The sequence below is a fragment of the Hypanus sabinus genome, chromosome 11 (assembly GCF_030144855.1).
Source record: "Hypanus sabinus isolate sHypSab1 chromosome 11, sHypSab1.hap1, whole genome shotgun sequence".
Taxonomy (NCBI): Eukaryota; Metazoa; Chordata; class Chondrichthyes; order Myliobatiformes; family Dasyatidae; genus Hypanus; species Hypanus sabinus.
Window position 1 is genome coordinate 44,051,926 of NC_082716.1, and position 27,170 is coordinate 44,079,095.

The 27,170-nt window shown below is 37.3% G+C and overlaps 1 protein-coding gene across 1 annotated transcript in view; it reads left to right on the plus strand.

The window, feature by feature from the left end:
* LOC132401907 (nardilysin-like) overlaps positions 1-27,170 on the plus strand; it is a 77,581-nt gene that overhangs the window by 29,209 nt on the left and 21,202 nt on the right. Inside the window, exons 10-25 of the mRNA XM_059984251.1 lie at positions 2,465-2,534; positions 4,642-4,719; positions 9,647-9,767; positions 10,447-10,505; positions 11,384-11,438; positions 11,538-11,642; positions 12,854-12,977; positions 13,835-13,921; positions 14,058-14,177; positions 16,686-16,737; positions 17,258-17,408; positions 19,303-19,430; positions 21,745-21,910; positions 24,353-24,384; positions 24,586-24,724; positions 25,591-25,638. Of these exons, the coding sequence (XP_059840234.1) occupies positions 2,465-2,534; positions 4,642-4,719; positions 9,647-9,767; positions 10,447-10,505; positions 11,384-11,438; positions 11,538-11,642; positions 12,854-12,977; positions 13,835-13,921; positions 14,058-14,177; positions 16,686-16,737; positions 17,258-17,408; positions 19,303-19,430; positions 21,745-21,910; positions 24,353-24,384; positions 24,586-24,724; positions 25,591-25,638 (1,535 nt within the window). The remainder of the gene's footprint in view (positions 1-2,464; positions 2,535-4,641; positions 4,720-9,646; positions 9,768-10,446; positions 10,506-11,383; positions 11,439-11,537; positions 11,643-12,853; positions 12,978-13,834; positions 13,922-14,057; positions 14,178-16,685; positions 16,738-17,257; positions 17,409-19,302; positions 19,431-21,744; positions 21,911-24,352; positions 24,385-24,585; positions 24,725-25,590; positions 25,639-27,170) is intronic.

Sequence of the window (27,170 nt, forward strand, 5' to 3'; positions counted from 1 at the left end):
ACCACATCTGTTCCGACTCTGGTTAATCCCATCTGCCTGCACATGATTTGTCCCTCTATCCCTTACCTATTCATGTTACGCTGTTTGAGAGCAAAATATCCAAGTTTGTTCAACCTCTAAGTTATTTGATGCAAATTCAGGAAGTATCCTGGTGAACATTTTTTGCATTATCTCCAAAGCCTCCACATCTTTCCTCTAGTTAACCAGAAGTGCAGATAATAATGCCAGTTACTGTAATTGATGGGTTACACAGCTACAGTATGACTCCTTTATACTTAGTGCCCTGACTATTCATGCATGCTTACCATCCTGTCCACTTGTGTTGCCCCTTTCAGGGCACTATGGACTTGCAAAGATCCCTCTGTCTATTAATACTCCTCAGGGCTATAATTTCCTGTATGCAGTCTTCTTGCATTTGACTTTCCAGTGTTCATCACCTCACCTTTGTCCAGATTAAATGCCATCTGCCCATATTTCAAACAGATCTGTTTTCTGCTATATCCTTTTATAACCTACCTTACTATCCACAACCCCACCAATTTTTGTGTGGTCTGCAAAATTATTAATAGGACCACCTATATTTTATTTATTTTTTAATTTAGAGATGCAGCAAGGTAGACAAGGCCCTTCCGGTCAACAAGCCCGTCCTACCCAATTACACCCATGTGTCCATTTAACTTACTAACTGTGCATCTTTACAATGTGTGAGCACAAAATTAACACACTGGTAATGGGGAGAATATTCAAGCTCCATATAGAGAGTGTCAGGAATTGAGCCCAGGTTGCTGGCACTGTAAAGCATTATGCTAACATCTACACTACAGTGTGTCCTCATAAAATCCAAGTTATTTTCAAACAACAGAGATCTCAATGCTGGTTCCACATCTTCAGTCAGAATGACATGTCTCCAGTACTACCACTGTTGTCTGTAATCAAGCCATATCATATCCAGCTTAACAACTTATTGTGATCATCTGGGTTAATCTTCTGGACCAACTTAGAAGTAGTAAAGTTTATGTTAACAATACCCACTGCCCTCTTTTCATCACTCATCTTTGATACTCTTATTACTTTTGTGAGACTAGGGTTCTCTTCACAAGACCATGAGACCATGCTGAATGTCCCCTGTAAGTCCACGCATTTTTAAATGCAAGGAAATCCTGATCCTAGAAGTCTTCAGGAATTTCCTTACCAGGAACTTGTAAGATCACAGACCCATCATTTCCTGGATTATTTTTGTTGCCCTTCTTAAACAGAGCACAACATTAATTGTTCTCCAGTTGATTGGGACCTTGCCCATATTTAAAGAGGATACAGAGATTTGTCAATGTCCTAGCAATCCCTTCCCTTGACTTGCTCAGTGTCTTGGGATCAGATCCTGGAGATTTATCCATCTTATTGTTTTTCAAGAGGCCTGACACTTCCTCTTCCTCCTTAATATCACCAAATCCTTTCCTGGACTGTCAATCTATGTCCTTTTCCTAGAATGCCAATGCAAAACACTTGTTAAGAACATAAATGCAAGATTGTTATACGTGCATTGAGGACCTCGCTCTTCCTCTGGATCCACAAATGAATTTCCTCCTTTGTCCTTGAGTGGATCTACCCTTTTCTCGACTCCTATTATAGATGCTTGGAATCCTCCTTAATCTCCTGCTGACTTTTATAGCAGCAGGTATGCAAAGAAGGCCTGGAAGATCATTGAGGACACCAGTCACCCAACCATAAACTATTTCAGCTTCAGTCTGGCAAATGGTACCGCAGCATTAAAGTCAGGACCAACAGGCTACAGGACAGCTTCTTGTTACAAGCCATTAGACTTAAATTCACATGTCTGTAAATTACGACTGAGTCAGTAAGCAAGGATATTTACTCCCTTGTGTTGTGGGCCGGATGTAAGATTTAAATAAATATAAATAATGCAATTGATCAGGATATTTCATGGCCTATTTTAGCTCCCTTAATTCCTTGGATCCTCCTTGATTCCTTTAAATTCTTTAAGGGCCTTGTCTAATTTCACCTTGTACTTTTTGTTATTAACAGTGTGGTTTAATTGCTTTTGATTGGTCTTAAAAAGCCACTTAGAGGTGGAAGCAAAAATACTTTGTCATTTAAGAATGACATAATTTTTCTGGAAAAAAATAACGTCTAAAAGTGAGGTTTGTGAAGCTGAAATAATTTCTTTAAGCAATGATGTCTTTATAGAATTCGTGAATTCTAACTAATGGGTGTTTGATTTTTCAGTGGCTATCACTGAATGTGTATTTGAAATGCAATTAAATAGACCCCAAACTTCCTTCACACTGAGGCATTTCAGCAGAGAGCAATGTGCCTAAATCATTCTCGGTGATACAGCAAATGTATCACAAGTTTTAAATATACCTTGTGATGCAATTGAAATAGACATTATGGCTGTTTGAAGTCAAGCTTAAAAAAAATAACATTATTGTACTTTATTTTGCAGTTATTCCTGTGAAGAATGTTCACTCTCTGAATATAACTTGGGCGCTGCCACCTCAGAAACAGTATTACAGGTATAGAATTGCATTCTAAAATATATTTTTTAAGGCGCTTACATATAAAAAGTTGTGAATATTACTACCTGAATTTGCTTATTTTTTGTGATAACTTTGACCTGCCCATGGACTGTTTACTAGGAACATACCCTGCACCCCACCCTATTAATTTGAGGTTGCCTGTATTACCTGTCAAGTACATTTCTAAAAGTACCAGGAGGTTTCAATTACTGCCACATTAAACCCTTGGAAGATGAGCTTTGCGATTAACGTACAATACTTCTTGACCTATTTCTAGGTTGGAAGTAGGGGCTAAGTATCCTAGGGAAAACTTATTGTTTTCTTATGACCAGATATATCTTTCTGCAGTTAAAAACTTTTCATAAACTGTAAGGCCAGCTTACTTATGTGCTTCTCAAGCTTTTAAAATTATAACTCCTTTTTCAAGGTGCTGACTACTGAAATCAGTGGGATCCCACTGCTAATAGCATTCCAAAAACAAAAATGCCCTTCAAGCATTATGCTGCTTCCTATGATCGAGCAAGTTTAGTTCCAATTTTTCGCTGTCCCCTGAATTCCACACATCAGCTGTGCAGAATCTTGTCAAAACCTTTGCTGAAATCCTTGTAAATGCCATCATATATTTTCACATCATCTTTCCTCCTTATTTTCTCCTCAAACAATCAAGTTAGTTAAGCATACCTTTCTTTAACAGATTTTGGAAGTTAATCTATTCCTTCTAAAAGAAGATTTTTAGACTTGATTCCACTAATTTGCTCAAACAAATTGAGCCATAATTACTTGCTTTATACCCATTCTTATTTTAAACAACAGTGGAACATTAGCTGATCTCCAATCCTTGAGCACCACTCCATTGGCCAGACTGATCTGAAACTGATGATTATGCCTTCTACAGATTTGTCTCTCAACATTAGTTATATATTTTATTCAGACACCAGTTGATTCACTTTCAGTGTTATTTCACTTCTAATGAAATGTGTTAATGATATCTAAATTTTCATTTTTAAGTTAGATCTTCTGGATCTTTCTCTACAGTTTAGAAGACAGTTGCAATTTAATCATTAAAAACCTTGCCCAATTCTGCCTCTGCACATGCTATTATTTTGGTCTCTGTTGGGCTCCTTGGTTTGGTTATTCCCTTTTATGCACTTGTATATTTTCTTTGATTTTAGTTGTAAATATTGTTACTCTATCCTCTTTTTTTTGGTCTCTTAATTTCTACTTTTAGCTTTTTATACATTTTGAATTCACTAGTTTATTAAGCTCTGCATCTAATGTAAGCTATTTTTCCCTTTTGACTTGTTATCCTTGTTGCTCTAGAATAGATAGTCCTGTTCATTTTATTTATTAGATCATGTATACCCTGAATTGCTTGAACTTCGAATGCTTCCCATTGAATTGATTTACTTTCTAGTGGTTGCTTCCAGTCCACACTTAGTAAACAATCCAGTAATTTAGAGCCTATTTTATCTGTATTTTTTTCCAATACTATATTGCATTAAATTAACGTAATTACAATCACTATCATACAAGTGTTCTCTTGTCATCTTCATTTCCAAAGTAAATTTCAAATCGCTACCCTCTCTTCTTTCCAGATATTACCTAAAAAAAATAAACCATACCAAATGTAATTTTTGAAATTCCACACGCCTTATATTGACCAAATCCTAATTATGGTGAAGTTACATCCCCCACTGTACTGTACTAGTGTTTTTGTATGTCAGAAATTTGCCACAGATTTGCTCTTCCATGTTTCTTAGGCTGTTTGAGTTTTGTATTCCATTCCCAGTCTTTCCGTTGTTACTCAGTGGGTCAGGCAGCATCTGTAGTTACAAATAGATAGCTGTTGTTTCACATTGAGACAGCGATCTGCAGCCTCCTATGTCTCTAATTTATTCAAAGGTTTTTCTACAAATTATCCCTATACACAGCCGGGATTATATATTTAATTAATGTTGACATCTTTTTTTAAATTTTCATTTTTATTCCATCTGAAAATCTGCAATCAGGAATGTCAAATTGTTGCTTCTGACTTTTTTGATTTATGTTTTAGTATTATGTAAGTATTTACTTGTTTGTATTACGATGTTTATAATTTTAACAGGATAAAGCCACTCCATTATATATCATGGCTTATTGGACATGAAGGTAAAGGCAGTATCCTGTCCCTGCTTCGCTCCAAGTAAGTATTAGGCACAATGAAGGTCAAAAATTTTAAACCTTGGCGCATGGTGGATGTTTCAATTTTATTGTTATTTTCATAATTAATACTGTGGAAAGATAAATCTGACTCTGTCATGTGGTTCAGAACACTTGGTTTATACAAAGGTTAATGAGTATCGTTTTGCATTACAAGGCACAATAATGCCAAAATAGGTTTACATGAAGTAATTTGAAGCAAAGAAATACTTTCTGTCGCTAGCACTAACTATTCTTTTAGATTTGAGATATGTGCTGTGTTCCACTGCTGAAATTAGTTCCTTAGAAATCATTCGAATCATGGTGACTATGATCGAACTTTTAGGTGAACCTTTTTAAATGCAATTAATTAAATAAAATTTAATACTAGAAAGAGAACTGTCATTCCTTTCACCTTATTTAGTAATTTGACATGGATTAATTTATTGTGTAATGTGAAAGCTTGAAATCCTTCTGACATGTACAGTAAGCTTAATTTTGATTTTTTTTCCTGCTGTAAAATTTAGCATAAAGTTCAAAAATTCAAAGTAAGCTTAGTAGCACAGTACATATATGTCACCATGTACAACCCTGAGATTCATTTTCTCATTCAGAGTAAACACAAAGAAACACAATAGAATCAATGAAAGACCTCCCCTAACAAGATGGACAATCATCAGAGGCAACTAATTGTGCAAATACAAAAAGGGAAAATAATAATAAATAAACAATAAACATTGAGAACTTGAGATGAAGAGTCCTTCAAAGTGAGTCCATAGGTTGTGGGAACAGTTCAGGGGTGAGTGAAGCTATCCCATCTGGTTCAAGAACCTGATGGTTGAGGAGTAGTAACTGTTCCTGAACCTGGTGGTGTGGGTCTTGAGACTCCTCTACCACCTTACTGATGGCAGCAGCAAGAAAGGAGCATAGCCTGGATGGTGGGGTCTTTGATGATAAATGCTGCTTTCCTGCAACAGCATTCTGTGTAGGTGTGCTCACTGTTGGGGAGGCTGATGGGGATTGTGTAGGCAATGTTGTTGCCAATCCAAGCTGATTGGCTGCTGCAAGTAAAGAAGTAGAGGATCCAATTGCACAAGGAGGTAGAGAGGTATAGGTCTTGAAGTTTATTTGATTAGCTTTGAGGGGATAATAGCATTGAATGCTGAGCTTTAGTCAATGAAGTGCATGCTGATATATGCATCCTCAATTCAATGAAATGGCATCTGTTGACCTTTTGTGATGATAGGCAAATTAAGATGGATCCAAGTGGCTTCTCAGGCAGATGTTGATATGTTTCATCTCCAGCTTCTCAAAGCACTTCATCACAGTGGTTGTAAGTGCTACTGGATGATGGTCATTGTGGTAGCTAAGCACATTCTTTTTAGGCACTGGTATAATTGAAGCCTACTTGAAGCAGGCAGTACCTTGCTGCTGAAGTGAGAGTTTAAAGATATCGGTGAATACTCTAGTCAGTTTACCACCACAGGTCTTTAGTACTTGCTCGGGTACCCCATTTGGGCCGGATGCTTTTGATGGGTTCACCCTCCTGAAGGATGCTTTCATATTGGCGTCAGAAACTGAAATCACATGATCTCTGAGGGCCTTGGGAGTTCATAAAGGTGCCTCCATGTTTTGACAATCAAAACAGGTACAGAAGGCGTTGATCTCATTTGAGAATGAAGTCCTGTTGTCACCTACATCACTTGCTTTCAGTTTGTAGAAGGTGATGGTATTCAAGCCCGGCTACAGCTGTCAAGCATCCTTCAGTGATTCATGTTCGGTCTGGATTGCCATTTTGCTTGTGACATGGTTTTCTGAAGGTCATACCTGGACCTCTTGCATTTTACTGATTGTCAGAACTGAACACTACTGATCTGGCCCTCAAGCAGATTGCAGATCGCATGGTTCTTACAGGGCTTTTGGTTGAGAAAGACTGATAAAAGTCCATTACAACTGTGTGTATTCCTCTGATCTATTCCCCCTTTTCTCCAAAAGTACCATTTTGATGAATGGATACTAGTTCCATGTGAACAGGCTACTCCAGTTACTGTTTGTCCTTGTTCTGTTTAATTCATCATTACAAGTGTTCAAGGGTTTGGATTGAGTGAAGAACCTTAAGTTTCTCAGACACCTCTTTATGCAGCTGACCCAAGAGGGCACAGTTTTCTGCTCTTGAAGATCATCATCTGGTATTTGTTCTTTCTTTCTCTTCCAACTCAGAAGCTTGGAAGTTGGAAAAGGTTTTGATGGTCAATGTTGCACTTAAGTAAGATTAACTTGGACAGAAATGTGGAGACAAATCATTTGACTTTGATAAAATTCAGATTACTTTTCTGACAAATAAAGAATGCCATGCCTAACATTATTGAGTTGTTTACTGAATGAAGCATTCGAGTCTTCAAAGAATTTTATCAGTTTCAAAACGTGAATAAAAGCATTGCGGGCCATTTTGAGAGCTATCGGACTTCTGTGTGCAACAGCAAGCCTATAAACTTTGTCATTTTCAATACTAAGCTCTCAAAATAGCTGAGAACTGAGAGCATGAGATGATTTTGTTTACTGCTGTGATAACAGTACTTAATGATTTGTGCATCATTCATAACGGTTGATAAGCCCACACCACATGGTACAAAAAAAAGATTGATTTTTGCCTGAAGATTTGATTTTGTTAAACTTGGAGATCAAAAATCTGCTCTGGAATTTTTTATTTTCCAGTTCCAATTGACTCATCCAATTGCCAGAGCAAATTCTGTTGTGCTAAGTATATTGCACAAAGTGTCTTCCACATTCTTAGCTGTTTCATCTGTTAAGGACATGCTTTTGAACAGTCTGACCTGGCATTTTTGTGGTATCCTGAAGGATTCGGCTAACTTGATTATAAAGAATGCAAGTATGGCTGTGAAACCCATTGCTGGAGCAGACTTCAGGCTGGATAGAAGTGGTGGAGTCCAGGCCCAAGAGTGAGAAATAAACCCATTTTTAGCTGATTCCAAGTGCTGAACCAGGTTTAAGATTAAGACATCAAGGCTGAGGGCAAAGGATAAACTGGTATTCAGCTCTCTACTCCATGAGGCTTTACTTGCCTCAATGTTGAACTGATCCTGTAGCTATGGCCTGAACTTCAACCCTTTGTATGTCATACCCTAATTCACAGGAATTGCAACACCGACTGGTGGTGTAGTAGCATTAGCATTGGACTTCAAGGCAGATGGTCCTGAGTTCAAACCCAGCTGGGTCCCAACCTTGGCAGCAGCAGTATCTGTGCAGAAGAAATCATATCTTGCCATGAAAAGGTCACAAAGAGTCGGAGTCTGAACGACAACTGTATGGGAACTACAGTAGTGAACAGCAATGAAGTGCATATCAGGCCCAGAAAAAACACCATTTCCTCGGTCCGTGTTTCTCATAATGTGTCAAGTACAAAAGTGCCACATTGATTCATGAACTATAATGTGCCTTGAACAAAGTCTAAGAGAATGATGGGTTAGCAAGAGATGAGGTGATTAAGTGGTCATTGTGATTCATTATAAGACACTGAGAATAAAATGCTAAGAGTAATTTATTTCTTAAACTAAGCATGTAATCCTTAAGCTGACCTCCTTGCTACCAAGTCCCCTCCCACCATCTCCTTTATCTTTATCATCCAGTTAGAAACTCACATCGCCCAGGGGAGCGATATCATCCATTTGGGAACCACTGATCTTGAGGCAAATAACTTTCTGACTTCACCTTTCTCATTTTCATGTCTTCTTGCAACTTTGGTAAACAATTAACCAATGTAACATCCCTCATTATCTGCTCTTAGTATTGATTCTAGTAAGCAAAATTTAAAGTTTTGAATACTTTTTCAGTTGTCATAGCATGATCTTTGGTAATCTTGTGAATTAACCAGTTAGTTTTTCCATTGTTTTTCTCATCCTGATAGCCCAAATCTACTATGAATGATTCATTCTCAGTGTTAATCTGTAATCCAGATGGCTTGGTTGCTTTGGTTCAAGATGCAATATGAAGGATTGTATTCTTAACCTTTAGAGCCATTGAAATTAATGACATTTGTATTGCATAAACTTGTGACAAAGTTCTAACTACCTGTTTTTAAAAAAAATAAATCTTTTAAGGCAAATAAGGGAATTAAATTGACATCTTCCATGTTCTACTGGTTTGAAGGCTGAAGACTGATTTTGGAAGCAATATGATGTCATGTCTTATAGCTGCTGCTCTGTTCCTTTATCCAGGTCCAGTGGAAGCTGTAAAACATAGAACATAGAATAGTACAGCACGTTACAGGCCCTTTGGCCCACAATGTTGTACTGACCTTCAAACCCTGCCTCCCATATAACCCCCCCACCTTAAATTCCTCCATATACCTGTCTAGTAGTCTCTCAAATTTCACTAGTGTATCTGCCTCCACCACTGACTCAGGCAGTGTATTCCACACACCAACCACTCTCTGAGTGAAAAACCTTCCTCTAATATCCCCCTTGAACTTCCCTCCCCTTACCTTAAAGCCATGTCCTCTTGTACTGAGCAGTGGTGCCCTGGGGAAGAGGCGCTGGCTGTCCACTCTGTCTATTCCTCTTATTATCTTGTACACCTCTATCATGTCTCCTCTCATCCTCCTTGTCTCCAAAGAGTAAAGCCCTAGCTCCCTTAATCTCTGATCATAATCCATACTCTCTAAGCCAGGCAGCATCCTGGTAAATCTCCTCTGTACCCTTTCCAATGCTTCCGCATCCTTCCTATAGTGAGGCAACCAGAACTGGACACAGGTAGGAGAATACAGGTCTTTATCTCTGGTTATGCTTCTGTGAATTAAACAAGCATAGCCAAACTTGACAAAGATCTTAATCTGTGTTTTAAACTTCCTTATTAAAGTTGTTTTGTTAGATCTTTAGTCTCCAAGCTCAACTGAAATAGGAATTCTTTTCTAGGTGCTTGGCTCTTGCCTTATTTGGTGGAAATGGTGAAACTGGATTTGAACAAAATTCAACATATTCTGTGTTCAACATCTCTATTACGTTAACTGATGAAGGCTATCAGCAGTTCTATGAGGTAACAACAGTAGTAATTATTTAGCTATTAATTTTGTATGCAGTGTTTTCTCTCTTTTGTTCCTGTCCAGTGGGAATTAATTCAAATCTCCTAACTTTATTGAATCAAAGGCAAATAATTCTCATTGTCAATTTTTGAGTATTGGCCCACATTTTGGCTGAAGAGGAATGTTGTTTGCTGCCAGTCTTGAGAGTGGGTGCAGGGGCTAGGGGTTATCATGCTCAGGGAAGAAAACCAGCCTGATGTGCTCAGTGATTCTGACGGATTGTTTTCTCTAGGTTGACTGACTGATCATTCATTGTGGTTGTTATTCATTATGAGAGAGAGAGAGAGAGAATAGGTTTAAAGTTAGATTTCCAAGCTCATTTTGTTTCGCAGTAATGTTTTGTATGTTGTTTTTAAAAACTCAGCTATACCTCATTGAAAAAAATGTGTACACTTTTTTATTGATGTGTTCAAAAATCTGAAAGTTCACTTCATACATTGATTGTATTAACAGATCATGCAAAAGCCTGCTGGTAGAGTTTTGGTTTTCTACATTTAACAGTTTATGGGCAACTGTACTCAGTAATGATATATCTTGAGAGATTTATTATTCTTCCAATCACAAATTATGGATCTTTTAAACAGCAGTTGATTTAGTTTGCTGTATAATAACACTTGCTTTTTTTTAATATAGGTTGCACATATTGTGTTTCAATACATGAAAATGTTACAGAATCTTGGACCTCAGGAGAGGTGATATTTCTTTCATATTATGGCTTATTTTTATTTCAGCTCATTAGCCATTCACAGAAAATGCTGCATGTCATTATGTTTTTCCAAATGTGAAGAAAATCTACTGCATGAAGGTTAACTTTGCCTCATTATCAAAAAGTGACGTTTTTCCTTTCTATTAATATATGGCTGCTTTTCCTGAAACTAGTTTTGAGGTACAATTTGCCATCACTGGCAACACTCTTGTTCTTTCATGTGACTCTTAATATCATCAGTTTTTATGACAAACATTTGACACAGTGCTCATCCATGGATGCAAGGGAAGGGAATGTTGATTGTTACAAATGAAGAGTACTGATCCCTATCCTACTTCATTTACCCAGCAGAAAATTGTTAATCTGACATCCCAGTCACAAACCTGTGTTCCACCCATTTCAGATGTTTGAATAATTTCACCAGCCTGCCATAAAAGCAAGGAGTATTTATTATCCTTCCAGTAAGGAAGAGATTTTTGTCAGTTTCTTATATTTTAATTTGAAATAAACTTGTTGAATTATCTTCACAGAATATTACGTTATAATATGTTTATGAAATTTGTATTCTGTAGGCCTCCAAGTAGTATAGCCAGGTTTCTTGTAATTTAAACCTCTAATTCCGATATCTTTTCTCAACCCAGATTTGTATTTGCCATTGTATCACTTTTCATTAGAGGTTTACAATGGGAGCTTTCTTCCAAGGTTCAGTTTTAACTTGGTAAAGACAAAGGATTGAGTCTAGAAATTTTTGTACCGTATTAGAAGTTGTCTTTATCTACTAAATATTTAGTATGGAATTAATGTGTTCTTTGGGGTAATAAATACTTTTGTTAATTACCTGATTATGCTGACTTTTCTCCCCAGAATTTATAAAGAGATTCAAAAAATTGAAGATAATGAATTCCATTACCAGGAGCAGGTATAAAGTGTATCATTTCCATCTTTCTCGCACTCTTTAGTTATTGCTAATTAATTAATTATAGAAATACAATCTTCACCTTTTGATATTTTTTCTTAGACTGATCCAATCGATTTCGTAGAAAATATTTGTGAAAATATGCAGCTTTTTAAAAAAGAAGATTTTCTCACTGGAGACCAGTTACTGTTTGAGTACAAGCCTGAGGTAAATATTAATGTGTTAATTACTTGTTATGTAATTATGCTACAGATTTTATTGAACTGTTGGAAGAAATTGCCTTTTTACAATTGTTCAATGTGAAAGGATCTTAACTGTAATGCTACTCTTAAAAATTTTAAGAGGTACTCTTTTAAAAGAGATAATTTTGAGATAACTTAAAATCTCAAGGGGCACTCCTTGAAATTGAGATTAGGGTGAGGCAGTGACTTTTCTCCTTTTAAAGTGCAGTTTCTTTAACTTGGCAGGTTCTTTGAAATGTATGTTGCATTTACACACAGAAGATACACATTGCAAAATAATATGTAGAAGAAACATGAGTTACTCTTGTATGTGATCTATACACTGAATGTCACAGTGATGCAGTTTGGTTCCACTAATTATTCTTTTCTTATGTTTTCTTCACACCTATTGCCCATAAAATGATTTCTATTTCTCTTGAAAGAGCTGAAAATGTTTTGAAAAGGATTGTTTCAATTGTTCTTTATAGTATATTTGCTATTCAGGAGGCTGAAGATATAAAATATTTTATGGAACTATTTAGCTGGGAAGAGTCTGAGATGATTAGTTTCAAACACAGTAATCCTCCGATTTCATCTCTTTGTTGGAAAACAACTTAAGCAAAGCTTTTGCTTTACAGGGTTGCTATGCTTTTTGTTTCTATTTCCTTTATGAACTCCTTCTTGGATCTAAATTGTCATTTTTACAGAGCATGAGTGTATTTAGCAAAGGGGATAGTTTTTTTTATTATTGCTTCTTTGTGAAGTACTTGATGATTTTCCCTGGCCATATTGTTTCCGTCATAAAGCAGTTGGGGTTATCAGACCTATTACATTGATGTATAAGGCCATTGATGGCTGTGCCAGCACCTCTCTAATACTTATTAATTTATATAGTGTACATTTTATTTCAAAATTGTTTGTTTGTGTGTGCATGCATACAACCGAAGGTGCAGTTTCTATTGTACATTGGAAAGTGTTACTGAATAATCTGGAAAGACAACTCTTCTAAACAATTTTTCAATAAATAATTGGAATTGTAAACAAAACCATTGTTTATGTCTCTCAGGATGAACTGCACTGTTTCAATTCATTTGAAATCTTTTGTAATGTAGGTTTGTATTTTCTTTATTTCAGTATAGATTAAGTCTCTTTTGTGCTAGAGGAAGTCTGCCTGAGCCATCAATTTTTTTTTCCCAGGTTATTGCTGCTGCTATTTCCCAACTGACCCCACAGAAAGCAAATTTGATTCTCCTTTCTCCCAACAATGAAGGAAAATGTACTCTCACAGAGCGGTGGTTTGGGACGTCATATAGTGTTGAAGGTAAAATGTCAAATAATAGGAGAGTAACTCAGTGTATCATTGGAATGGTAGAAATTTCTAAGGAAATAAATGAAATAGGGTGCTTAGAAAATGTTATGAAATATAAATGCTAGAATAGAATATCTCAAAATCTAATGGTAGAAACAATCAACTGGTTAGGCAGCAGTGAAAAGAGAAATACAGCGACATTGCAGGTCAAAGGAAGGTGGAATTTAATCCAGGTGAGTTTGAGGTGATGTATTTGGGGAGGTCATATTGGGGTAGGATGTACAAAGGATGGGAAGAATTTCAGTGAATAGAGGGACCTTGGCTCTGAGTTCATAGTTCCCTCAAAGTGGCAATATATGTAGATAGGGTGGTGAAGAAAGCTTACCTTCATAGTTTGGGGCACGGAATGTATAAGTTGGGATGTTATATTGCAAACTTATGAAATGTTAGTTAAACTGCAATGGAATATTGGGTGCAGTTCTAACTGCCACACTGTAGCAGCAGGTGGTTGTGCGAGAGGAAATGCAGAGGAGATTCAGCAGCATGTTGCCTGGATTGGTTGATTTCAGGTATGAAAAGAATTGTATAGATTGTGTTTGTTTTCCCTGAAGTGAAGGGGGCTGAGTGGTGACTTGAGAGGTATATAAAATTATAAATCAATGACGCAGTAGATAGTATGAATCTTTCCCATATTGAAGCTATCAGAAATAAGAAAACATTGATTTCAGCTAGAGGAAAGAGTTTCAAAGGGGAATTGAGTTTTTTTTAAACAGTGTGATTGATGCCTGGAACTTGCTGCCAGAAGAAGAATTGTAGTTTTCCTTAAATAGTTGATCATTTCAAACGATATCTTCATTCTGTGTTAATAGGAATTGACAGACATTGGGCTGAAACATGGGCAAGTGATTTCCCTTTGAATCCTGCCCTTCACTTGCCAGAAAAGAACGAATACATAGGTGAGTCAAATTTTTAAATTATCTTAGTCATACAGCTAACAAAATTTACAAAATAAAATATTCACCAATAATTTAAGATAATAAATATTAACCTTACCAGAGCTAAGCGTTAAAATAATGCTTTCTTTATACCCAGCAACTGACTTTACACTGAAGAGCTCTGATTGTACTGATACCATGTATCCAGTGAAAATCTTAAATTGTAAGAGTGGATGCTTATGGTACAAAAAAGACACAAAGTTTCAGATTCCTAAAGGTAAGTTTCCTTGTGGATATTTTGCTTTAATCTGCATTAAGTAAGAGGTGCAGCCACAATTCTGTGATGGTGGAAAAAGTTTATAGCTTATGGCCTCCTACATTGCAGGACATCTTGCACTCTACCTTCAAAGGCTGGTTGTATGTCTTTTCAAGTCCTTTTTCCAATCCCACACTGATATCAGCGTTCTTCACTATCGTAGTGTGGCCAAACTGGAAGAACAGCACCTTGTATTACATTTGGATAGACTACAGCTCAATAGTATGAACAATGAGTTTTCTAATTTTGGATAGCTCACTCACTTTGTGTTCCAGTGGGATGTCTTTGTTTCCTCCTACCTCATCACCAAACATCACCTTCTCAACTTGGCTCTGTTTGCCTATCATCCCTTTCTTACCTGATCCTGATCCCACCGAGCACTTACCAGCCTCCTTCACTACCTGTCCTCTTGCCATCATTGTGTCTATAAACAGTATTGTGCAAAAGTCTTGGGCACATGTTAAAAAAGTAAGTAAAGAGAAGATGCTTTCAAAAATAACAAAGTTTCTACATATCAAAGTTACAATAAAAAGCAGTAAGTAGTTTAAAATTAAAACCTAAATCAGATCAATATTTGATGTGACCACACTATGCCTTTTAAAAGTGCATCAGTTCTCCCACGTACACCATCATGCAGTTTTATAAGAAAAATGGCTGGTGGGTTGTCCAAGCATCTTGGACTACTTGCTACATTTCTTCTGCAGACTCTGGCTGTCTGGCTTGCTTCTGACTCAGGACAGCCTCTGTGTTGAGATCAGGGAACTGTGGAGGCCATACCATCTGCTGCAGAACTCCTTGATATTTTTGCTGAAGATAATTCTTTATGACCTTGGCCCTGTGTGTGAGGTCATTGTCCTGCTGCAAAATGAAGTTGAGACCACCCAGTCAAATGCCTCCCTGATGGTGTTGCATGTTCTCTGCAGACACGCATTCATCTAGCACTCTTCATTTCTTCTATGGACAAACTGTTGCCTGTTTGAGCCAAAAATTTGAAATTTTGATTCATCAGCTGAGTGCACTTGCTGCCATTGTTCAGCACACTAGACCTTGTATTTTTGTGCAGAGGCAAGTCTCTTAGCTTAATTTCCACTTCAGAGGAATGGCTTTTTGGCAACAACTCTTCCATGAAGACCATTTCTGAGAAGACTTCAATGGACTGTAAAGGGCTGTCCTTGGTTTCCAGTGGTTTCTGTGTATTCAGAGCTGATAACAATGCTAGACGACTTCCAATATAGGAGGAACATCAGCTTAATGTATATCTTGTCTGCTGCACTCAATTTCTATGGCTAATAACTGTGTTTCTGGTCCTCAACCTTGCCCATATCTTTGTGATTCTTTAGAAGAGCTTGGACAGCACATCTTGAAATTCCTGTGTGCCACAAAATTTCTGCTTGGGAGAGACCTTGCTAACGCAGGATGACCACCTTGTTTCTTGTTGCTATGCTCACTCTTGCAATGGTGTAAGAATTGATGATTTGAAGGTTAAAATGTCACATCTGCCACACCCTCACTTTTTCGTATGGTTGTCCTTTGCCCAGTTTGATTCCTTCTGCACCCTGTTTGTTTCAGTTAATCAGTTTATTTTACTCAGCTCATTGTCACTGATTATAAGAATTCTGTTTGTTACCTTTGTTTAATCATGCATAGTGCTAATGCCTACAAAGTAATTGAGTTTTTATTTGAAAAGTGGTCTAATATTTAATATGTTACTTTCTTTAATGCAGTACCGGAAATTCTCTGTGGCATTTAATTTTATTTTGGAAAATAAGTGTTTGGAAGTCAAAAATTTCCTTGTTTCTACTGACATACTAATGCAGATAACAAAAAATAAACATATAAAATAAAATGTATATAAAGGTTCTTGGGTGCGCAAGACTTTTGCACAATACTATATTTCTTTATGGTTCTCTTTTTTTTAATTGTTCCACCTATCACCAGCCAGTCTTGGTGTCAACGGTTGACTGGCCCTACCTACCTCTCCCTCACTCAATCTGTCCCTGTTCCAGTTAATACCAACCAGCTTCTGTCTCACCCCTCTTTTTATTTTTACTGGATACCTTTCTCCTGCATTCTCAGGGCTGACATATGGTCTTGGTTCAAAATTTCAACCATCCCTTTGCCTCCAGTGTTGCTGTTTAACCTTCATGCTGAGTTCTTCCTGCATGTTATTTTGTTTTTGCTCCAAATTCCAGCAAGTCTCCTGTCTATTGTCCATGCAGTGCAGGTGTCAGTCAAGAATTATTCTACTTGTAATATTCTTGCAGAATGTGTGTCCTTGTGAAATAATTTTATAAGTGTCAAATAAGTAACAGATTTATGGTTATAATGTAATTAGTAAAACCTATTGCAACAAATGGAAGGGAAATATCGTTTATTTTTTAGTTTTTTAAATATTTGGATATTTTTATTTACAGTAATGTAGTGTATGTATTATTGCTTTTAAAGATCTCATAAATTATTACTTTACAGGTTATATCCGATTCCACTTGATATCGTCTCACATCCATAAATCTGCAGAAAAGTAAGAGTTTAACTAATCAGTGTAAATATACTAATATAATTGTCATAAATTAGATCATGCAGGGTTCATGTTTACATGAAATTCATGTTTATATTTAGCAAAGAACACTAATAAGAGAGAAATAGTATTACAGCTGAACTTTTAGTAATGTGCAATAAAAATCTGGGGAGAGCACATTGTACTGCTTTTTATACTATCAAGCAGTGACAACTTCTGAGGACTGATAACACAAGTGAGTTCAAGGAAATCATGTACAACTGCAAGCACTTACAGTTTTGTTATTGACTCGTGAACAAAATGACCACCTCGTTCTGATAGATCAATTTCAAAGATTCAAGGTTAATGTCTATTTTTATCCACTGCCTTCAGTGTGTGTGAAAACAACTTAATGAATTTCTATTACTTGTTCAAAAGGCCAATTTGTAGAAGTTATGAAAAAATGTAATTGTTAAGACATTTTAGCAATTTAGTGGATTGTACAGTTCAATTTAATTACATACATCTCTTTATTTTCCCCTAGCTTGGTGCTGTTTGATTTATTCGTAAATATTGTGGCTCACAACCTTGCTGAACCTGCATATGAAGCTGATGTTGCACTGCTGGAGTATAAACTAGTGGCTGAAGAGCATGGATTAGTCATCAAAGTGAAAGGATTTAACCACAAACTTGGGGTATGTAATTCAGTCTGAGTTCCATTATTAGTTATATACTTAACTAAAAACACTGTTTCTCACTCAACTGTAGTTCCTTATTCCTGACACGAAGGGACATTGAAAAGCAGGCCCCATTGGGTTTCAGGAATTTGTCCAGATGCAATTTGAAGTTCAAAGTAAATTTATTAAAGTTATTAATTATCATATGTCACCACTGGCTACCCTGAGATTCATTTTCATGTGGGCATTCACAGTAGATACAAAGAAGCACAGTAGAATCAATGGAAAATCTTTAGACAACCAAGAAGACAAACAATCAACATGCAAAGGTCAGCAAACTGTGCAAATACTAAAAGAGAAAAACAAAATAATAATAAATAAATATGCAGTAAATATCGAGAATGAGTTGTAGAGTTTTGACAATGAAGCCATAGGTTCTGGAATCAGTTTAATGATGGGGTGAATGAAGTTATCTCTGGTTCATGAGCCTGATGGTTGAGAGGAAATAAATGTACCTGAAACTGGTGGTGTGTGGCCTGAGGTTCTTGTACCTCCTTCACAAGTCATAACACATATTTGAGATATGGTATAAAATTTATCCCTATGGACGTAAACACAGAATGCAAAAGAAACCTTTTGTCAATTTATAGGTTTAGTCACTTAATGTAGTGAAGAGATAGGGTTGACCTCCTTTGCCAAACCCTCTCCAGTCCAGAAACATGAACAGCTGTCCCAAGAGTGCAGTGCTGCCATGCTCTTTACCTATGAGGCATATTCTCTGCGTTATGCATTATGGGGAGTTGCTGTCGCTTCTTAAAGAAGTCCCTTAACATTTACTCTGCTTACACTATCCCTGCACTTTAGCCCTTCAAGCCCTTGTACTACTTCCAAATCATCTTTCCACTCTGAATTCCAGTTCTCGTAGTTCATCCCTATAAGATGAACTCGGGATGATTCCTTAGTTCCCTAACTTCCCCACTTCCTAATCTGTGAACCTTGCACATCAAGAGATCTGTCACATTGTCCTTGAATAGAGAGTGTGTGACAAAGGAGGGATTCCACTGTGACTACCAACCAAATTGCTTGGGTGATGTTATATCCAAACCTACAGTACTGAGTGACACCCTGAAGGAATGTATGTAAATAGTGGTTTTGTGTTACAGAAAATGTCTATGGATGGTTTTTCTAGGACTGTAAACCTTCCATAACATGGGTTGGGGAGTATTGTCTGTGGTTCTTTAAGTCTAGTGAAATGTCACGGTATTTTCTAGCCTCCTAATTGCTATTTTAGTGTTTATTAGTATTTCCTCTGTTATTGCTGTATTGAAGTACTGGGACTCCTTACCTGGCAGTATTGTGGGTGTACCTTCACCAGAAAGACTGCAGTGGATCAATGGCTTACTAGCACTGCCTCAAGGTGATAAAAGCCAGCTGTGCTAGTAAAGACCACAGCTGAAAAAAGGAATGCAAAAAAAAAAAAAAATTGCTCCTTGTGGCCCTTTTTCTCTAACTCTGACGTGTGGTTTGTGTATTCCAGCTAAATTTGTTCACATTTTTATTAATCATTCTCTTCCACGGTCTAAAATGAACTCCCTTAGCACCACTACCCTCCTCCACCCTTTCCAAAGAAGCACAGGAAATAATGATTTGTGTTTTGAAGCTGAAGTATGTGAGCATTTTGATGAATCTGAGAACATGGACTGTAGAGATCAGAATCATGATCTTGTCCCTGGGAACTGAGTTCTAGTTTGAGTTTGGATATTTTCTTACATGGGAGTGTTGTGCAATTTCTGATATTAAGCTAAAGAAGGGAATAAAACAAACTAAAGAAAGTGGATTGTATTTCTTGTACCAATATACAATGCTTGCAAAATTCTACAGATAAATCATTTAAGTAACCTCTTTTCACCAGCTTCTGTTTCAGCTCATCATTGATCATCTGGCCAACTTTGCAACCACTCCAGATGTGTTTGGAATGATTGTAGAACAATTAAAAAAGAGTTACTTCAATGTTTTGATCAAACCTGAAAAACTGGGAAAGTAAGTAAAGAATTCATTCATTTATTGATGCTTTAATTGTAATTGTTTCATTTTGAGACGTCTTTTAATGGTAGAAGTGATGTCTTTTAAATTCCCACTCATAATCATATCCACTGGAAGATTGTTATTGCATCTAATATGTTTTGCTCCACTCTTACTTGAGCAATGTGAATCGAGTTGACAAGACCATCATTCATTGTCATATCTATGTCCTTGAAAAGATATGCTGGTGACACCCAAGTAGAATACTAAACCTTTTGGGGGAGTAGAAAAAATTCAATGATCAATGGATAAAGCACAGTAAAGTTTATATGTATGTTCATGAATTAGATGGGTGTTTAGTGCATTCTGATGCTTTCAGGATTGCCTTTACCTCCACTGGCTGTGTATTTTGGATTGATTAATTAGTGATAATCTATAAACTTGTGAATGATCATTTCTTTCATGCTAGCATTAAGATTCCATCCTTGTTCAGAGATGTGTATAGGAGCGCCCTAAGAACTGAGCCAAGGCTAACGTTGAAGTGCCAACTTGGTAAAGCTCTATCAACAGGTGAAGCAGCATGATTCAGTAAACCCACAACCATCAAATCAAACTAAAGTTCTGCAGTCCTGTCACATCCTGTCGTGACCTCACTTGTTTCTCCTCCATTTCCAGCACATCCCATCTTCCCACTGTCAAAACAAGGTTGTGGTTCCCCTCGTCCTTGTCTTACCACTTACGAACCTATGTATCCAGTACGTCATTGTTAATAACTTCTGCCATCTACTGTACAATAGGATTCTACTACTAAGCACACTTTTCCCTCCCCCACTCCCTGCACCATTCTGTGGTGATTGCTGTCTACATGATTCCCTTGTTCACTCATCCCTCCCAACTGACCTCCCTCCTGGCACTTGTCCCTTCAAGTGTGACAAGTGCTATACCCTTCACCTACACTTCCTCCCTCACCATAATTAAGGCTCCTAAAAGGCTTTCCAGGTGAGACAACACTTCACCTGTGAGACTTTTGGGGTCTTCTGGTGCTCCTGGAGCAGCCTTCTTTACATCTGTGAATCCTGATGTAGTTTCAGGGACCGCTTTATTGAGCACCTTCATTCTGTCTGAAGGCAGAATCTCCTGGTAGCCATCATTTCAATTTGACCTTTTATTCCCATTCTGACATGTTCCAATACTGCCATGATGAGACCACTTTCAGGATGTAGAAGCAACACCTTGTTCCATCTGGGTAGCCTGAAGGCATAAATATCAATTTTGCTAACTCCCAGTCATTTCTCCCCCTTCCCCCTTCTCTCTTTTCCTATTTCCCATTCCAGTTCCTTTGTCACCCTCTCTCTTCTCCTCACCTGCCTATCTCCTCCCTCTGGTGCCCCTCCTCCTTCCCTTTCTTATACGGTCCACTGTCCTCTCTTGTTAGATTGCTCCTCTAGCCTCTTATCTCTTCCAGCTATCACCTCCAAGCTTCTTACTTCATCACTCCTACCTTCCCTTTCACCTGATTTCACCTGTCACCTGCCAGTTTATGCTGCATCCCTTCCTCACCTCAATCTTCTGATTCTGGCCTCTGCTTCTTTCCAGACCCAATGAAGGGGGTGTGCCTGAAACATCAACTCTTTACTCCCCTCCATAGATGCTGCCTGACCTGTTGAGTTGCTCCAACAATTTATGTGTTGATTTTTTTATGCCAGTTTTTTTGTGCAGTCACTCACTGTCAAAATCCTCAGGTTCCCATTTGATTAGACCAACCAGATAATTAGACCTGTAGCTTTAGAGAAGGTTGGTAACTCCTGTAAGTGATGACTCAGTTCTTCATTCTCCATAGCATTTTCACCATCTTCAAGGGAATATTGTCCACTTGCTCAGATGAATACAACTTAATTGACGATCAAGATTGAGTTATGCTTGTTTTACATGAAGCAGCTTCTGTGAACAGTATCCTGTGGTCCCTCTTTAAAATTCAGTGCTCTTAAATGGCAACCTCTCTCTGCTCACCCTAGGGTGTCAGCTATCTTTCCAAAATATGGTGCTTGGAATTCTATACAATATTCTGATTGAGTAATCTTGAGCAATATGTTAAGGATTTAGCATAAATTCTTAGCATTTTTTTCCATTTAAGGCCCCTGTTGACAAAACTATATCTGTATACTTCTGTGGTGAATGGTCCACTGTACTCTAAATGTTTTTTTTATGAAGTTATGCCATTTGGGAGCTTTATTACAGACATTTCTTCTTGGAGTGTCTTAAATAAATTGAATTGCAGACTTTGAATATGTGCATCAGCAAGTGGCCTTTCTTTTGTGCTGTCTTTTTGTAGAGATGTACGATTATCGATTCTGGAACATGAACGGTGGTCTTTGATGCAGAAGTACCAGACCTTGATGAAAGGTGGAATTTCAATCGAAGCACTGATGTCATTTGTGAAGAACTTTAAATCCCACCTTTTTGTAGAAGGACTAGTGCAAGGAAATTTCACAAGCAAAGTAAATGTTTTAGTGCGAAATAGTTAACCAGCAAAAGATAGTTTCTGTTGACATTGAACATTTCTAAGAAGGTTGGAAATATTGTAAATTATACTGAGGGAGGGTGTGGAAACTACGTTCTTAAAATGTTGTTATTCTGGATAACACAAAGCCTGGGAGAAACCCACACGGTCACATACAAGATGCACACAGATGATGCAAGGTATCAGATTGAATGGGGTTGCTGAAGCTGTGCAGCAACACCCCAGCTGCTTTAGATGCTTCTGCATGTCGAAGATGCCGGGTTTCAGCGATATTTCCGAATGTCTCTGAAACAACAAACAATAAGGGGGGTGAAAAGTACAGTACTGTGCAAATTGACTTGGGCACCTTAGATTTTTTTTTGTATAAGTTTTGTTTTGAATGTTTATTTTTTTGGTCTTCAGGATTAGTGTGCTAGGTAGGGCAAATCTTAGATTTTCAAGCATTAATTTTCCAGAAGAGTAAATGTTACAGAGAAATGTTTGTATTTTTATAAAGAAAGTAACATATTAAGTAATAAACCACTTTTCAAATAAAAACGATTACTTTTTAGATATATAGCCCAGTGCATAATTAAACAAGAAAACAAACAGGTGCTATGACATAATGAGTTGAATGAACTAAACTGATAAACTGAAACAGGGTGAAGAAGGAATTGAACTAGGTGAAGTACAACCAAACAGAAAGTGAGGGTGTGGCAGGTGTGACATTTTAACCTTCAAATCATGAATTCTTATAACCATGACAAGAGTGAACATAGCAATAAGACGCACAGTAGTCATCCTGCATCAACAAGGTCTCTCCCAAGCAGAATTTTCATAGTAAGCAAGAGTTTCAATATCTGCTGGCTAAGCTCTTCTAAAGAATCATTAAGAAATGGACAAGATTGAGGATCAGAAACACAGTGGGTGGCCATGGAAACTGCAGCAGATGAGAGATGCATCAAACTGATACCCATCTAAATTGGAAGAAATCCAGCATTGCTATCAGCTCTGTACTCAAGTGCAGCCCTCTATAATCCAGAGAAGTCTTGCCAGAAGTAATTTTCATGAAGTTGCTGCCAAAGAGACATTGCTCCAAGGCTCTGCACAAGATCACAAGGACTGGAATACTGAGCATTGACAGCAAGTGCTCTGGACTGACAAGTCAAAATTTTAAAATTTTGTCTCGTAACAGGAGACAGTTTGTCCATAGAAGAGCACTGCATGGATGAGGGTCAGCAGCCAAGAGTGAAGTGTGGCAGAGGCTCCATGCAGCTTTGGGGCTGCATTTTTGCAAATAGAATTGATGATCTGTTCAGAATTAATGGAATCCTTAATATTGAAATACTGAATTCTTATCAATCATGCAATACCACCAGGGAGGTGACAGATCTGGCCTAACTTCATTCTGCAGCAGGACAATGGCCCCAGGCGCACAGCCAAGGTCATGAAGAATTATCTTCTGCAAAAAGAAGAACAAGGGGTTTTACAAAAGATGGTATGGCTTCTATAGAGCCCTGATATGAACATCATCAAAGCTATTTGGATTACCTGGAGAGACAGAAGCAAGCGAGATGGCCAGAGTGTGCAGAAGAACTGTGGCAAGTTCTGCAAGATGCTTGGAACCACCTACCAGCTGATCTTATAAAACTGCATGACAGTGTACCTCAGAAAACTGATGTGGTTTTAAAGGCAAAGGGTTCTAACAGCAAATATTGATTTGGTTTACTGCTTTTTCTAGTAATTTTTTGATACTTGGAAATTTTTCATTTCATTATTTTTGAAAGCATCTTTGCTTTACAGATTTTTTTTCACGTGCCTAGACTTATGCATAGTATTGTATATCTAAAAATATATTTTAAAATCATCTATTAATGAAGCAGAAAATGTTTGTTTTTTTTTTAGAAAAAAAGTATCCTGGCTTTATTACAGTTCAGAAAATTTGTAGTTTCTGTTTTTGACCATGATAGCATCAAATCCATCAACTTTTTGCCACATACTTGGGTTATTTTTGCTCAGCACTGCCAGGCCAACTTGGGTCATTGTCATGCAGATAGATACTGTTTCTAGTGCCCCTTATGAGGAGGACATTCACATTATTTCTCAAATTCATTGGGTTCAGACACAAGTCTTATTGAACTGTTTTTAATTTTCATTTCTTCTCACCAAATTTGCTGCCAATGCTTTTAAAATCTGGCATTTAAGGTCACAATGGGCACAAGAACTACAAGTGTTAACATTTTGTTATTATACATACACAGTACTGAGTAGAAAGCCCTGGGGCTTAACTAGTTAATTTAGTGCATTCTGATTGGGGAAATTTAAGATGTGTGTTTTGATTCATGTAGTACATCTGCTTTGACTTTAAACAGATTTTATTTTTTATTTATCAAAGGTAGTGTTTCAGCATGAAACTAATGATTCTGTTTTCTCTTCAAAGGAGTCCGTTGAATTTCTAAATTATATTGTGAAGTAAGTATTTTGTTCTTCCTCCTTGTCACACAAATGTGGTGAAATTCGTAATGAATTACTGGTGAATTCTAAAAATAAAGCCCTCCCTGCTAAACAAAATATAACTTTCTGAAAGCCCAGAAATGCTGTTTGAATTTCTTATAATTCCATATAATTTTAAAATGGTAGAATGATTACTATACTTTGTTAATTGCATTGCAGGAAGCTGCAGTGTAAACCACTGGTGAAGGATGTACCTGTGCAGTTCAGGGTTGTGGAATTACCTAATAAGCCACATGTGTGCAAAGTGAAGTCACTGAACAAAAATGATGCCAATTCAGAGGTCACTGTTTATTATCAGGTGAATTACTAACAACGTATTCATTTTTCACCCAATTTTAGCTATTTTCAAACGTTTTCTTCTGTGATCAATGGTTGATGCAGACTCATAAGTTTACCATCTTACAGTATCCTGTCTTGAATGTCTCTATAACTCCTAATCTTTAGTGTTTTCTCAATCTGTTGGAGATACTCTTGGTTGAAAATCATAATCATATATTCTTTCCATAGTTAATGTAACAGAGTTAGAAGGATTTCAGTAAGTTTTTTATTCTGTCTCTCAAAGTAGTAGTGCATATTGCCAAATTGTCCATGTTCAACCTTTCATGTTTTGAAGGATCTGGTGCTTTCCTGGTGTATATGTCAAATAAACTCTTCTTGGGCTTCCAGCCAGGTACAGGTATCGATGACAAACTCCGCTATCTTCATCAGGGATGATGCCGAGTCTGGCGGTAATTGTACTGCTGTAGCCCATCCCTCCTGATTGGATGAGAGGAGGGACGTCCCATGGCAGTATAAATACCACCAGACTAGAGATGCCTCAGCATTGTCCCTGATGAAGGTGATGGAGTTTGTCATCGAAACGTCAATTATTATCGATACCTGTAACTGGCTGGAAGCCCAAGAAGAGTTTATTCTTTCAAGAACTTTTGCAAAGAATATTTCTAATGTCAGCTTATTTTTATTAAATCTAAAATTATTTGTTAAATTACACAGTATACTGTGAATGTACTGTATGAAAATATAAGCATTGTATTTAATCATAACAGCATCATTATTAAATGACTACAGGCTTGCCACTCATTTTGATATTGTTTGTTTTAATTTGGCTATTAACAAGTGAAAGATTCTTTTAAGACTAAATAGCTAACTTTAATATTTTTTCAGTCAGGTTGTCACAAAGTAAGGGAAAACGCCCTTATGGAACTACTTGTTGTAAGTAAATGTACACAAAATCTCATTTTCAATATTAGTAATTTTAATTTCTAAAAAATACTTATTTGTTGAAGGAATCATTTGAGAGTTCACTAGTATTTGTCAGAAGGCCTTTGGAATTCCAAGTCCTACTGTTTTTTTCACTCTTTGTTTCACTCTCGGCCATGTAGAAGTTACATTACAGTTGTAATTCATTGGTATTTTATGTATACTCTTACAACTCAATCACAATTTTCTATTTTACTCACGTTTCAGACCTATTTATACTTGCTACTTCCCAATTTCAATTTGGGTTAGAAAAGACCTGCTTCAGTAGACACAAATTAAAATGTACTGCATGTTTTAATGGCTGAAACATCTACTAACTTCCCCTTCTCCATTATAACTATATATATTTTCAATGTTGTAAGTAAGTCATATAAATATGCTTATTTCTCTATATGTTCACTGGCTTGAGTAAGAGATGCTACAGATGTGCTTGGCACTTGCAGTTTGCACAGTGCAGACATCCCATGGGGCAAATTGAATAAATCCAGTCCCAACTTTATTGGTACAGTTTTTATGCTAATTGTGCCTTACCACAAATTATGTTATAACTAGAAGGGGACAAAGCTTGGCAGAGACAATGTTGAAAAATTCTTCTTCAGTCGGCTAAGCTGGATGTCAAAGCTGTCAGAATACTAAATGTATTTGAATATTTCTGGCATATTTTAGTGACATGAGTTGCACTTGCATAGGTTGACACTGATCTGTGGAAGGCCATTTGGCTTCTGGTACCTTCTCAACCATTTAATCAGATCATTTTACCTCTGTATAACTTCCCTGTTTGGACCTAATCATTTGATTCCCTTAACATCTAAAAACTGGTGAGTTGGTCTTAAATGTACTCTATGACTGAGTCTCCACAGTTCTGCTCATTTGTGAATTTTTAAGTTTCACTGCAGTCTGTGCAAAAGGATTTCTTCATGAATCATGGTTGTCATGGACATAATAAAAACAGTCAAAGATGAGTGTGTCCCTACAAAATCATTAAATCTTCCCCAACCAGAAGCCCTGGAAGGACCATGACATAAGCAGTCTGCTGAGGGCCAGATCAGTGGCATTCATGACTGATGACCAAGTAATAGAAGAAGGTTCAAATACTATCTCTGGAAAGCTATCTCACGTATGAAGTGGCAATTCTGGACTGAACTTGAATCACTGAAGGATGCTCAAAAGCTGTGGAAGGGCGTGAATGCTATTACTCTTTAAAAGTGAAAACGAGTGACATAGGTGACAACAAGGCTTTGCTCCCAGATGAGCTCAATGCCTTCTATCCTCAATTTGACCGTGGAGGAGCCTTCACAAATGCCCACAGCCCCTGATGACCCTGAGATTTCAGTCTCTGAGGCTGACAAGAGAGCATCCTTTAGGAGAGTGAACACATCCAGCCCAAATTCTGAACTGGGCTGAATATTAAAGAGTGGGTCTGATCAACAGGCTGGACATCTTTAATCTCTAGCAGTCAGAGGTACCCACCTGCTTCAAGCAAG